The sequence below is a fragment of the Ostrea edulis genome, chromosome 1, assembly GCF_947568905.1.
Source record: "Ostrea edulis chromosome 1, xbOstEdul1.1, whole genome shotgun sequence".
In the NCBI taxonomy this organism is placed as follows: Eukaryota; Metazoa; Mollusca; class Bivalvia; order Ostreida; family Ostreidae; genus Ostrea; species Ostrea edulis.
Window position 1 is genome coordinate 109,423,563 of NC_079164.1, and position 14,425 is coordinate 109,437,987.

The following is a 14,425-nucleotide window of genomic DNA, read 5'->3' on the forward strand; positions in this document are numbered from 1 at the left end:
AAGGTAATGTGAAACAAAGAATTAATTTCAGCCAGCCTACATGGATTTTCAACCCTGCAGTTCTTGAGATTCTTCTTCTTACATATTGCTTAAAACTTATGACCCCTTAATAAAATGCCAACCTTTGACCCAGGAAGTATGGTTATATTAAAGCTTGAACAACATTTTCAGGCCCCCCCCCCCCCCCCCCACTCGTTTTCAATGCCTCTTAATTTTCTCCCTGTGAAATGGGCATTGAATTTGGCTTGATGGATCTGGAGCAGAAGTTGAAATGACTCAAGCTGCCAAACAGTAAGCAATACGTTGCCAGAGTGATTCGGGATGTGACATAACAAGGATAAACATGGTGTGCAAAGTTAAATAACTAACTTTCAATTTCTGACGTTTTCGCAGCATCAAGACCCTTTTTTCCCCCAGCCTTTACGTTCTTGTGCCCCACTACAGAAGAGTTTGTTAACTCCTGAATGGAGAATGTCTGCATAAGCACATGCTTAACTGCAAATGTTATATTAAGCATGGTGCTTTGCAGACAATATTCTCCACTTCTTCCTCCTTGAAAACCAAGAAAATAAATATTAAAGCCCTTCAAATAATGCAACATATAGCAGACATACGCTTGATTTCATTGACAGACAGCACCACATCTCAATATAATTGATGACCTGATAGTCTACTTCTGGGCCTTTATATTTGGATTTAGATTATCCCTTTGTAGAGAGCATCAATTTCCCAATGGACATTGCTTTTTCCACCATTGGGCTAATTAATGCTTCAAGTTACTCTTTATGTCGGAAATCTTTTACACATCTTTCATTCATTCTGATTCAGTGGTTCTTGAGATATTATATGGACCCCCACTTTATTTTTAACCTTTTCTTGATTATCTTCCCTATCAAGAAGTTGTGGTCCTCTATTTGAACAAATTAAGCCCCCTGTACCAAAGTAATGCTTTATGGAAAGTTTGGTTGAAAGCGTTTCTGGAGAAGTTGAAAATCTTTAAAAACTTAGATTGCTGGAGTCGTAAGAAAATTTCACTCGAGTTTTTAGCTCAAATGAGTTAAAAACTTCGACAGATTGCTGGAATCGTAAGAAAATTTCACTCGAGTTTTAGCTCAAATGAGTTAAAAACTACAGATTGCTGGAGTCGTAAGAAAATTTCACTCGAGTTTTAGCTCAAATGAGTTAAAACAACTATTGTGGTTACTGTAATTTATGTAGTATACACACCCAATATGCTCTGGATACTTCAGGGATTGGAGCACTGGTACTGACACGCTTACTCGGAAACAGTAATATATACCAACTCTTGAAAATGTTCAAATGCTATTTTCATAGATAAAACTTAGCACAGTTTAATATTATAATCAAAGAATGAACTCTATTCAATTTCCATTTATAGCTAGATTATCATCAATAATAAAACAGGAAATATACATTGAAGAAAAAACACTTGACAATGAAATTCCACATATCAATTTCAAGAACTGATGCAATTTCAATCACTAATCAATTTACAAGAGCTTGTAAGTAATGTAAGGTGATGATATCAAATGATGTATCCAGTGCAAGTTATACTAGTTCTGAAAGATTCTCTCTGAATATTGCATAATGGAACTGTCACAATATACCCATGTACTTGCTCAAGAGAATAATAATCCAACTGCCATAATCACTATTATCACCCATATGTACATGTATATGTACTAATCATTAGCACTGAATGTTTTGAATTCAATATTTTTCATCAATTTTATATATTCCAATTACAAGTGATGACAACCAAAATTTAGAATGGTCTGCTAATTGAATCAAACGTTCACTGTTCTCTTGAGACTGTACACGGTTAGGGTTAGGGTTAGACTGTACACGGTTAGGGTTAGGGTTAGACTGTACACGGTTAGGGTTAGGGTTAGACTGTACACGGTTAGGGTTAGAGTTAGACTGTACACGGTTAGAGTTAGGGTTAGACTGTACGCGGTTAGGGTTAGACTGTACACGGTTAGGGTTAGACTGTACACGGTTAGAGTTAGGGTTAGACTGTACACGGTTAGAGTTAGGGTTAGACTGTACACGGTTAGGGTTAGGGTTAGACTGTTTAGGGTTAGGGTTAGACTGTACACGGTTAGGGTTAGGGTTAGACTGTACACGGTTAGGGTTAGGGTTAGACTGTACACGGTTAGGGTTAGGGTTAGACTGTACACGGTTAGGGTTAGGGTTAGACTGTACACGGTTAGGGTTAGGGTTAGACTGTACACGGTTAGGGTTAGACTGTACACGGTTAGAGTTAGGGTTAGACTGTACACGGTTAGGGTTAGGGTTAGACTGTACAGCATAAATGCCAACTTTTGAAAATCCCCATGGGGGATTTTGCGCGCAACGACCTTTTTTCAATGCTCAAAATTCACGACATTTTACCATGAAAATAAACATTTGTGTTCTCAAATAAAATATCTATCTAATCATTATACATGTATCATACATTAACACAACATCAAGTGTGTTTGACCATTAACTTTAACAAAACAGTTACTATAAAAAAAAAAAAACCCACTTTGAAAGATATACATAAGTATTTTATTAAAATCATCTATTCAGCAAAAAATCCTCTCCAACAAGTCACATACATATTATCAAATAATACTTAAAGTTGCATCCTTTTACACCATATACACATTGGTTGGTCTATATATCAAAATTTAAATTAAAGCACATGCATTTGGTACGACTACAAAGGCGATCTTGGTTGTCTGTAAACATGGGCTTGCAGAGTCTGGTGGAACAATCTGCATTGCAACTAGAAAAGGAGTGATCTGCCCTGCTATGAAGTTTGCGAACAAAACCTTTGCACCCATGACATCTGAAATAATTACCAGGAAAAAAACACATCAAAATATACGTTTTTACTTGTAAATTAAGGCTACTTGCTAATATAAAATTCAGTACAGACTTGTGCGAATTACGCATCACAAAGTCTATTGAATACTACACTATATAGACTATGTAATGCATCGCTATAGACAGATAGATTCGGATAGCCTATATTATTATAGTTGGAAAAACATATATTTGACGTACCTTATTGCTATTTTGGATGCTGTCAGCGAGAGGCAAAAATCGGGAATGTCCGATTGTTTGGTGGTGACACTATTATCGTTGTCATTCACGTTTGTGTAAAGGATATGTCAATTTGAAATCCGTCTTCTCGATTAATTACTATCAAAACATGCTTCGCACTGTCCAATAAGCACCCCGACACAGGCAGACCAGGTAAATTACATCACCCCGATACCATGCGCCACACATAGAACTTTCCTTGCTCCTTGTAACTATGAATAATTAATGCAAATTAGGTGACTTATGACGTCGCAACATTGAAGCGGGCCGTATATTGATACGACCCTATCAGGTATGCGCATTTCTATTTTCAGACGGGATTTTCCCTTTGCACATGCGCACTGATCTGAAATTGAGAGAATATAAATAAGCGCTTCGTTGGGGAAAAAAGTATAGAAATTGATCAAGAAATGAATTTTTAATGATTTTTTTAAATATTTTCGACTGGTTGTGATTAAAGAGATTGATATACTCCCAACTCGGTGATTAAACTAATAATCGTTATGAGGATATTTTGATTTGAATCTTCGATTTTTGTAAGTAGCTTGAATTTCCTCTGACGATTAAGTTGCAGTAAGTCCGATTCAGAGTTTTTTCCTCATTTTCTGGGTAAATCATATTTCCTTACAGCAAATTTTGAGAAAAATACTACTTCCGGTTGATTGTTTTCATTATTAAACATAATTTTTTGTTAGATTTTAAAAATTTTCTCGGCTTTTGAAATGATATTTCAAAGAGAATTTGATTCAAATATGCATTCTTATCTCTAAAGTTTTCAAATTTAGGGAATACACTTGATTTTAGCTCCCATTTTTATACAAACCCCCATACAATAAAAGAAAATCATCAGTTATCTTCGTCAAGATTCAATAATGACTTGTTCTGGCAGATGGGGCAGTGCCTGTCTGAACTGTTTTATTTATTGCCCCTACACCACAGTCGACAATGTTTATTGTCCACTTGCTTTCATTTATATCAAAATTTAAAAATCATCTGATGTGCTAAGCTAAATGTGTTTTTATCCAGCCCTCTGCATACAATATTTTGTACAAAGACTGCAAGCTCTTGACTGAAGAGGGGGGAATGCTAATCCCGAAGAGATTATTTTGCCTATATTGAGACATCAGATTTCGTAACAAGGAAATCAAAATTTGTTGTAAGTCAAGATGATTCTTTCATTCGTTTGGCACCTAGCGCCCCCACTGAGCATGTAACTAGATTACTTCACCGTCTGATAATTCTTCTATTTTTAATTTCATATATGAATTTTCTTCTTGAAGTGGATAAGTAAAATTTTTAATTTCCAACTCTACTTTTCGCCATGTACGTAGCCTTACTAGACTCAGCTCAGGGAAGGTAGAAATCGCCAAGACATCGTTTACTGAAAATTTACATACACGTGCTTCCGCTTCTAAAAATACACCGGATGTTGATATTTTCTTACCTAGTTACGTATGGCGCATGTCCTAAAACACGCATATTAGGTACATCCGGTAGGAGCATGATTAGTTCAAGGAAAGTTATATGTGCGCCACAGGTAAACAACAATGGCTGACTATTGTCCCGATTTCTGATTGGCCAGTTCAGAAATGACGCGGGACTTCAAATTCCGGTTGGAAATGGGGGGTTGTTGTCGTAAATGGATTTTGGGGTATTTTTGCAATCCCGATCGGGATATCGGGATTTGCCTTTTCAACTGCTTCAAATCGGGAGAATCCCGCACAAATCGGTAAAGTTGGCATGTATGGTTTAGGGCTATAGTCCACCCCCTGAAAAGTGTTACTGGGGATCCGGTTATGGTCCTCAGTAATACTATTGGGGACTTATGCCCAAAAAAGTGTTACTGGGGACTTGTGAAAGTGTTACTAGGGACTTGTGAGGGGAAAAAAGTGTTACTGGGGACTTAGTGGACTTAGTCATTTTTAAGGTCATTTTTGATTGTTTTGATATTTGTTGACATGGTTACTAAGATAACTTTTCCTAATAATCCTAACTTGGTTTCAGTGTTCTAAGTGGCTTATTTTCCGACTTATGGAAGGTATAAAGTTGAGAATTTGTACTTTATTTAAGATATTCAAAAATCCAAGTTTTTGGAGTTTTTTGGGTATAGATCTATTCCTCTAAGTATTCTGAATAATAATATGTAATTTTTATAAAAATCGGCCCAAAAATGAATCTTTAAGATGAAAAAAAACCCCGAAAAGTCCCCAAAAGTGTCACTGTTAACCCTGGGGTTAGAAAATTTCGCAAATATGGATATTTCTTGCAGGGAAGACAGTTCTTGTGGGATTTTAAGGTTTAATATTGACTCAATATCACAAAATAAATTGATATCCATGGGGGAAAAAAAATTGATACATTTTTGGGACTTATTTAGTCGAAAATTTCAAGATATTAAAAACTCCAATTTTTTCGGGGGTTTTGGGTATAAATCTATTCTTTTAAGTATTCTGAATGATATTATGTGATTTTTAAAAAAAAATGCTCAAAAATAAATCTTTAAGATGAAAAAACCCCAAAAGTCCCAAAAACTGTTCTTTCTAACCCTGGGCTTAAAATATTGGGCAAAAATGGACATTTCTTGCAGGGAAGACAGTTCTTGTGGGTTTTTAAGGTTCATATTGACTCATTTTCACAAAATAAACTGATATGTAGCCCCACACAGGTACTCAGATAAAGGTAGCCCTATACAGGTACTTAGATATAGATAGCTATATACATGTACCCAAATATAGATAACCATATACAGATACTCATATATAGATAGCTCTATACAGGTACTCAGAAATAGGTAACCCTATACAGGTACTTAGATATAGATAGCTATATATACGTACCCAGATATAGATAGCCATATACAGGTACTCAGATATAGATTTTCGGTCTCAATTCCAGAGAAATAAAGAGTAAAGTGCTCGTCATTGCCAAATCGGAAAAAAGGAGGCCCATTGATGGGCTACCATACTGTTGCGAAAGGAGAGGAAATGTAAATTCTTAGAGAATTTATATTAATTCAATGTACTGATTCTAAATCCTAATGAGCTTTCTTCATGCCCATGTGCATACAAGCTGTGCTGTCTTGTAAACAAGCACTTCAGCTGAAAATGGCTAAGTCCAATGTGAAATCTGAAGATCTGCGTTTCTAAGTCGCGATTAATTTTTTCGACAAACTACCTGTTGCGACTAATGCGAAGAAAGACTAATGTTTTCGATCTCAATTCCAGAGAAATAAAGAGTAAAGTGCTCGTCATTGCCAAATCGGAAAAAAGGAGGCCCATTGATGGGCTACCATACTGTTGCGAAAGGAGAGGAAATGTAAATTCTTAGAGAATTTATATTAATTCAATGTACTGATTCTAAATCCTAATGAGCTTTCTTCATGCCCATGTGCATACAAGCTGTGCTGTCTTGTAAACAAGCACTTATGCTGAAAATGGCTAAGTCCAATGTGCAATCTGAAGATCTGCGTTTCTATAGTCACGATTATTTTTTTTGACAAACTACCTGTTGCGACTAATGCGAAGAAAGACTACTTTAATGTTTTCGATCTCAATTCAAGAGAAATAAAGAGTAAAGTGCTCGTCACTGCTAAATCAGAGAAAAGGAGGCCCATTGATGGGCTACCATAATGTTACGAAAGGAAAAAAAAATGTAAATTCTTAGAGAATTTATATTAATTCAATGTACTGATTCTAAATCCTAATGAGCTTTCTTCCTGCCCATGCGCATACAAGCTGTGCTGTCTTGTAAACAAGCACTTATGCTGAAAATGGCTAAGTCCAATGTGAAATCTGAAGATGTCTATTTCTATAGTCGCGATTAATTTTTTCAACAAACTACCTGTTGTGACTAAGAAGAATAAATGGTACTTTAATGTTTTCGATCTCAATTCCAGAGAAATACAGAGTAAAGTGCTCGTCATTGCCAAATCGGAGAAAAGGAGGCCCATTGATGGGCAAAAGGAGAGGAAATGTAAACTCTTAGGGAATTTAGAAATCCCTGCAACATTAACTTCTCTGTCAATAACCTCCTTCTGACTTGTTTGTCAGTAGCCTGTTTCGACTTAATATCTAGTCATATGGAGAACAAGCTCTTGCAAATCGAATGTTTATGGATTTTTATTGTTGGTTCTGAAACACAGTTTGCTGCAACTTTGTGGCACACTTCTGGCACTGTCTGCTCGAAATCAAGGGATCGTACATAAACTTAAGTGACACAATAACAATTCAATTAATTTAATTTCAAGAACAATGACATTGCGAGTCATTTTTACCATATTCAGACACAAATATAAAAAGTTGATTCAAGAAAAGAAATGACCAGGTATCTTTAAGATATGTTAATCTATCATAGATACAGCAGTAGAAAAAACATACTGGAAAATTACATATTATATGTAAAATTTCTCAAAAAACAGTAGCATTTTTAAAATGTCACATGTATATCTTCAATATTTTATAACATCTATAATGTACAAGGTCTGAACAATGTAAGTAAAAGCTGCGAGAGGAGTTCGTTACAAAAAGTAGGTATCATGCTTAAGAAATTATGAAGTTCAACTACATCATGAACATGCAAATATTTCAAAGAATGTCTGGTCACTTCCAAAAAGCCACATGTACAATAAATTTCGAAGTGGACTGTTTCCACCACGATTAACAATCCCCCTCTCCCTATACATCCTATAAAACATGGAGTGGACTGTTTCCGCCCCGATAAACACTCCCCATACATCCTATAAAACATGGAGTGGACTGTTTCCGCCCCCGATAAACACTCCCCATACATCCTATAAAACATGGAGCGGACTGTTTCCTCCCCTGATAAACACTCCCCATACATCCTATAAAACATGGAGCGGACTGTTTCCGCTCCCAATAAACACTCCCCATACATCCTATAAAACATGGAGCGGACTGTGTCCGCCCCTGATAAACACTCCCCATACATCCTATAAAACATGGAGCGGACTGTTTCCGCCCCCGACGAACACTCCCCCTCTCCCCATACATAAAAAAAAAACACGGAACGGACTGTTTCCACCCTCGATAAACACTCCCCCTCTGCCATGCATAAAAAAAAAAAACACGGAGCGGACAGTTTCCGCCCCGAATAACACTCCTTCTCTCCCCATACAGAAAAAAAAACAACAAAAAAAAAAAACACGGAGCGGACCGTTTCCGCCCCCGATTAACACTCCTCCTATCCAATGAGCCACTCCACCTCTCCTATGGTAGGTCTCTTCTCCTCAAGTTCCTTCGTGCCGTGCGGACCCTGTCAGAAATCCTCTTTAGATACCCCTTAGGATCTACTCCCTTTACCCATGACGGGATCGCCTGTCCCTCTGGTGTTCGTTCGAGGACTCTGGCACATGCCACACTCATAATGGAGCAATCGGGATCTGCAAAAATTATATGGTGATTTGATTAATTGATCACTTCAAGTCAATTGAAGTTGTCGTCAGCTATTTTTGCTTTTTATCATATTGCTTACCAGAAATCAGATGGTGGCATTCATCGATTAGGAACTTGGCTTACTCCTCTAAGAAAAGCCGCCTACCATGGGAGGAAATGGCTGCAGGTGAGGGACTCAATACAGTCGATCGCAGCGGAGTATGTTGTTCTTCTGGTGGCTCATTGGATGTCGTTGCAGTCTGGAATGGATAAATATAACTATAATTTCAGGCTAATTTGTTCATGTTGAATTCTTTGTATACGTGATTTGAAGACAGAAATTTTTTATTAATGCAATACCAAGGAGAGGGTTTCATCTTCCTCCTCCACTTCTTCAATAATGGGGCCGGATGGACCTGGCCTGTCTTCCAATGCCTCTGCCTAATGGTAATACAAATATTATTTTCAAAAAGTTTTATTTTTCCTAAATTATTGAAAATTCTTGCCACTTCTAGTACTTAAATTAAGATAAAGTATACCTCTCCTGTGGTTCTCTTGGCTCTCATCACATGAGAGATGACGCCCACCATTGTGACTGAGTCCTCCTTCTGTTGAGTAAGATGGTAAAACTGGTCTTGCGTGTTGGGCCGGTGACTCATCTGCTGTGCCAACAACAGTCTACTGTCTGGGTATCTTTCGCGCACCTGCAGAAATCCAGACATTTTATGCACTCGCTCATTTATCTATGAATTCATTTCTATATACTATAGTATCTTTTATATGCTACAAAATTTACCAATGTTGCAGCGGTCTTCCGCAGCTGGGTTCCCGACAACGGTTTCTTAAGCCCCGCCTTCCTCCATATATATTTCATTCCCTTTGATACTGTTGAGGAGTTCATAGGTGAAGGCTTCTGTGTTTGGCTGGGGTACGTCAGAAAAACAGCAGCATTTTCCTGGTCCAGTGCATCGTCGAATCCGGGAAGTCTCCTTCGCACCTCCAGGAAAACCTTCAACTGCCTCCACAGAGAGGGCACAAATACCAGGGTAACCGGCGCTATTGTTCCGGTCTTGTGGGCCACTATCTGAAAAATTCAAACAGTACTGAGATAAATATTTCATTAAGGCCATAATTGCAAATCCTTGTGCATGGTTTTATGTAACCCCCTCCCCCAAAATGCAAAACCAAAACAAAGAAAACTCAAACTCACGACAAGGACATGACACTCGCCCTTTCTCTCTGTATATCTGATTGTCTTCAACGTCATGCCGAGGAGGGCTCCTACCCGCTGCGCGTTGTCAATGAGTGTGTTGAGCAAGACAAAGTTCCTCATCAGAGTATACTCTGCCTCACTCAACGCCCCATTGACCACACCCTCATACTTCCTGAATAGCTCCTCTGCCTGGTTATAAATGGGGGACTGCATGAAAGTCTGAATATCCCCCGGCTCGATCTTGTTTTCTGTAAGTGACAATACGTTGATTAACCCCATCATATTAGAACTCAAATTATCAATTATCAAAGCATAAAAATACACGCACCATCATCTTCGGCCCTTTTCTCCACCCTTCTCCTCAGGAGATCTCCCTTGATGGACCGAGACCATCTGCGGATACGTTCAGTGTTGACTGTAGATTTCACCAGAAATACTGCTTGAATCTAGGAGGAACTCATGGAAATCTTGTAATGATCATGGCAAAACAATAAGAACAAAGTAGTGTCAATATGGAACTCATGATTTAGAAGTCCTCAGTTTCAACTTTGTCAATTTATACTGCTAAAATCTTACCAAGATAGCTCCTGATGGTTCCTGGGGCCAAATCCCCCCTGGAATCATCTAACCACCTCTCCCGGATCTGTAGAAGGTTGGTGATGGCCAGGAATGAGCAATTAGGGTTATCAAGGGCCTCTGCCACCTTATGCACTTGCTGGCAGTGCTGCCTTGACTCCTTCGAAGACCAGTTCTTCTCGAAGGAGCACTGCCAGTCAAAGAACGCCTTCATCGGTTCACCTTAATAGAAAACAATACAGGTGATGCAATCTGGGTTAGGGTTAGTGGGATGTACAAAACCAGATTCACAGATTTGATGTAATTTTAAAAATCTTACTGTTCATCCAAGAACTCTTTTTATTTTCTTGCTCCCCTTTCCTTAATGAGCTAGCTGTGACACTGAAATATTGATCATTACATTGTTAAAATCAACCACTTTGAATAGTGCAGACATCAAACAGTGTATGCATTCCAAAGGCCATGTACATAAGTACCTATATGTGGGTACCTGTATGTTGGTACATGTATGTGGGTACCTATTTGTGGGTTTGTGGGTACCTGTATCTGTTTACATGTACGTGGGTACTTATATATGGGTACCTGTATGTGGGTACTTGTATATGGGTACCTGTATGTGGGTATATGTATATGGAGTCCTGTCTGTAGATACCTGTATGTGGGTACATGTATGTGGGGACCTGTATGTGGGTACCTTTTGTGTGGTTACATCTCAGTGAGTACCTGTATGTGTGTTAATGGGAAGTAGAATTAAGTATCTAAAGTTAGGTATGTAGGTACGCAATATCAAACCTGTTGGTATATGTTGCTATGGAATATCATATGGAATGGTAGTGATTGGTAGGGAAATATAACTCATTTACCTTTTTTTGGTCTCAATGACCTTTTCGTGAAGTTCCCTCCCCCTCTCCATGCCATGGCACTTCACAAAATGGGTGTCCATGCGAACGACGGACCGACCACACCCAGGCTCTGGACAGATCTTCTTCCTGATGAAGGAAATTGGAAATGTATTTTCTAATCAAAAAATAATGAGATCCGTTATTTATTTTGAAAGTAGGTGATTCTTACTTCTTGCCTTGCGAGTTCGGCAAGGAATTGTCTCTGCTGAACGCATGCATCTTCCTCAGGTGCCGGGGCAGCTTCACCACTAGAATGCCACATAGGTGGCATTCTTTTCTCTCCCGTGTGATAGTCTCACTCTGGGGTTTTCTCTGCCTTTTCGCCACGTTCATCAGCTGAAACATGCCCATTCGAATTCGAATTAGGTGATATATTCAATTTTTATGAGTTATGTTTAGCCTTAATAGCCACTAGACTGTAGGGTTATGACGTAGGTATATACCTGCTCATCCTCCTCTCCATTGCCTTCCTCCTCCTCTTCCTCCACGGTGTAATCTGGATCTATGTCCCTCTCCACCTCTTCAATGGCCTTCGCCCAGTCCTCCGGTATATCCTCCTCGGACTCAAAGTCATGATCGTCAAACTGAAATAACCTCCTATGTTTTAGAATAAACGGCAAGGGCTAGGAGGCCTCCAGCCACACACCAAAATCCCAATGTTGTCAACAATTTTTAAAATTATTGACTTGATTTTCATACCACCTCTGCCACTATTATGTAACACTCGCCGTTGCTCAATTTGCTTGATCAGGATAAACAATCTACCACATCACCAGAAAAGCTATTTAGGCATTATAAGTATCCTCTTATTTTACTACACATATAGGAGATATTCATCAAAGTGCATCAGAGGGGATTTAAAGAGACCACGGTATCATTGATATTTACCATCCTTTCTTCATCTTCCTCCTCCTTCTTCCGCTCCCCCTCCCTCTCCTCCTTCCCCCTACTCCTCTCCTCCATCTCCTCAATCTCCTCCTCCATCTCCTCCCTCTCCTCCTTCCCCCATCTCTCCTCCTCCCAGACCTCCTTCTCCTGCTCCTCCTCAATCTCCTCTTCCTCCCCACCGTGATCGGCTCTTTCATCATCCTGCAACATATGAAATAATTTCAATGGTTACTGAAGATGGGTATCTATATGTGGGTACCAGTATTTGGTGTATGTAAGTATATGTATGTGGGTACATGTATGCAGGTACTAGTATTTGGGTACATGTATGTGCATGCCTGTTTTAGGAACCTCTATGAAAGTAGCTGTATGTGGGTACCTGAGTGTGGGTACATGTATGTAGGTACCTGTATGTGGGTACCTTGATGTGTGTACCAAATTGTAGGTACCTTTATATGTGCTTGTATGTAGGGGCATATATGAATATTCATCAAAGTATGTCAGATATCATTTAAGGAGAACACCATATCCTTGATATTTACCTCTTCCCTAAACAGTTCTGGAGAAACTGGCCAGAGCTCGGCCGTCCCACCTTCCTGCAGGCCCCTCACCGTCTTTGACACTGGTGTTTCCGACATCTTTTAAATATGAAAGCATGATTGAATACTGATATATATATTTATACATATGGATATCTATATACATATCTACACATCCAATATTACATACCTAACATTACATATGGGGCACCAGTATCTAGTACCTGTATGAAGGTACCTTTAAGTGGGTACTTGTGGATACCTATATTTGGATGTCTGTATGTGTCTACCTGTCTTTAGGTACGTTTTCTTGGTACCTGTTAGTGGGTACCAGTATTTAGGCACCTGTATGTAAGAACCTTTAAATAAATGGATACCTTAATGTGGGTACCTTTACTTGGGAACCTGTATGTAGAAACCTGTATTTAAGTGCCCGTTTGTAGGTATCTGTACGGCACGTTAAGATGTGATACTTTTCATGAATACAACAAACAAGTCTTAATGCTATTCTTGGTTTCTTTATTTCGATTTCCAAAAGTGTCTCTTTGCCGTTCTTACTGGAGATGTTGGTGTGTATACTGCACTAATTTCCTTGGTACTTAACTTAACCCTCCAGGGATAGGAACATGGAGTCCCCTTATTGTAACTAAAAGTTACCTACCTCCCTTCAGGGATGTCACTGATAGCAAAAAACAATAGCCTTGGCCGCCCATCCACCAACACAGCTTTTGTTGTGGCGTTCATCATTGATGAGGCGGCCAAGGCTACCGTCTTCGGCAGTCGCATCCAACCTGAAACATTGATATGCTTATAAAGGAAAAACGTCATAAAGAAAGAAACATATGGACTTCTTCTTATAGTTCAAAATCTTAAGTGTAAGTATCAGTTGGTAATTGAGACGTACTACAGTGGAACCCCGTTATTACGTTCCCCCTTTATTACGTTAGTCCGCATATTACGTTGGAATTTCAAAGCACAAAACCATTTCTTAACAAACCTATATAAAATAGACCTCGTTATTACGTTGTCCTAAAATGCCGGGACTCGGTATTACATTGTAAAAATTCCGACAAAAACGTAATAAATCCCTAATTATTCAATAGTGATTCTCAAAATAATAAGCCATTCACACCTTGACTGCCAGAGGCAGTCACCACGTAAATTTCCTGGTCTGTTTGGGGATTAGAGACGCTTGACTGATCACGCTTCGATAGATCTAGTGACATCAATACAGGTGAATACCCCGTATAGAAGCCAGTGATAAACAATTAAATAATGTTTATTTAGAAATTGTACTCTATGAAATTTACTTCATTTTTCATATTTTGATAATCAAAGAAATAATTTCTCAACCGCCTGTGTGTTCAGCATAGTGTAATTACCTTCGCTATTAAAACTCTATTCACGGAAAGCTTTGGTACCAAACAAGAAAGACAAGATTTATCGTAGCAATGTTACAACCGCTTGGACATGGGTGACTAAAGGTGTTCAATTAAAAAAATTGTTCGTTGTTTGGACATGCAGCTTGGGTGTTCGTAAATCTCGTCCATACATACACCAATCTATCGGCCGATTCGTGCACGGCATTTACCTCAGTGAATATTTTAAAATCCCTTGATGCGCACATGATTTTAGTGCCATCATTTAGCGTTATAAATGAAATCTTCGTGCATCATTATATTTTTTTTATGTGAATTTCGCTTAAATTGTTCTCCGTGCATGTTTATCGTTGGTGAGAAGTGTGTAAATGTTGGGTATCGCGTGCGTTTTGTGTCTATAGTTTTGTTGTTTTTAGGATGG

The 14,425-nt window shown here is 38.6% G+C and overlaps 2 protein-coding genes and 1 long non-coding RNA gene across 3 annotated transcripts; all 3 read right to left on the bottom strand.

The window, feature by feature from the left end:
* Positions 1-2,550: 2,550 nt before the first annotated feature.
* Positions 2,551-3,330, bottom strand: LOC130051313 (uncharacterized). The gene is made up of 2 exons (XR_008799774.1): positions 3,076-3,330; positions 2,551-2,857 (listed from the first exon to the last, which is right to left on the bottom strand). It is a non-coding gene; the product is annotated as an uncharacterized LOC130051313 (long non-coding RNA).
* A 4,006-nt stretch (positions 3,331-7,336) lies between these two features.
* Positions 7,337-10,424, bottom strand: LOC125666360 (uncharacterized). The gene is made up of 8 exons (XM_056153274.1): positions 10,297-10,424; positions 10,049-10,166; positions 9,718-9,968; positions 9,304-9,591; positions 9,047-9,211; positions 8,868-8,948; positions 8,608-8,767; positions 7,337-8,515 (listed from the first exon to the last, which is right to left on the bottom strand). The coding sequence occupies exons 1-7, from the start codon at positions 10,342-10,344 to the stop codon at positions 8,648-8,650; spliced, it is 1,071 nt and encodes a 356-aa protein (XP_056009249.1). The 5' UTR covers positions 10,345-10,424; the 3' UTR covers positions 7,337-8,515; positions 8,608-8,647.
* Positions 10,380-12,724, bottom strand: LOC125664588 (cilia- and flagella-associated protein 251-like). Its single transcript, XM_056145612.1, has 7 exons — positions 12,629-12,724; positions 12,087-12,287; positions 11,642-11,782; positions 11,368-11,534; positions 11,160-11,285; positions 10,616-10,677; positions 10,380-10,517 (listed from the first exon to the last, which is right to left on the bottom strand). Exons 1-7 carry the CDS (start codon positions 12,722-12,724, stop codon positions 10,507-10,509), a joined length of 804 nt encoding a protein of 267 aa, XP_056001587.1. The 3' UTR covers positions 10,380-10,506.
* Between the last annotated feature and the right edge of the window lie 1,701 nt (positions 12,725-14,425).

Coding starts and splice junctions, on each gene's coding strand:
- LOC125666360 (XM_056153274.1), bottom strand. CDS start 10,344: ATGATTCCAGGGGGGATTTGGCCCCAGGAACCATCAGGAGCTATCTTG. Junction 9,969..10,048: donor GAAAAGGGCCGAAGATGATG/GTGCGTGTATTT, acceptor TGTCACTTACAG/AAAACAAGATCGAGCCGGGG. Junction 9,592..9,717: donor GCGAGTGTCATGTCCTTGTC/GTGAGTTTGAGT, acceptor TGAATTTTTCAG/ATAGTGGCCCACAAGACCGG.
- LOC125664588 (XM_056145612.1), bottom strand. CDS start 12,724: ATGTCGGAAACACCAGTGTCAAAGACGGTGAGGGGCCTGCAGGAAGGT. Junction 11,783..12,086: donor AGGAAGATGAAGAAAGGATG/GTAAATATCAAT, acceptor AGGTTATTTCAG/TTTGACGATCATGACTTTGA. Junction 10,678..11,159: donor GTCATTGAGACCAAAAAAAG/GTAAATGAGTTA, acceptor TCAATATTTCAG/TGTCACAGCTAGCTCATTAA.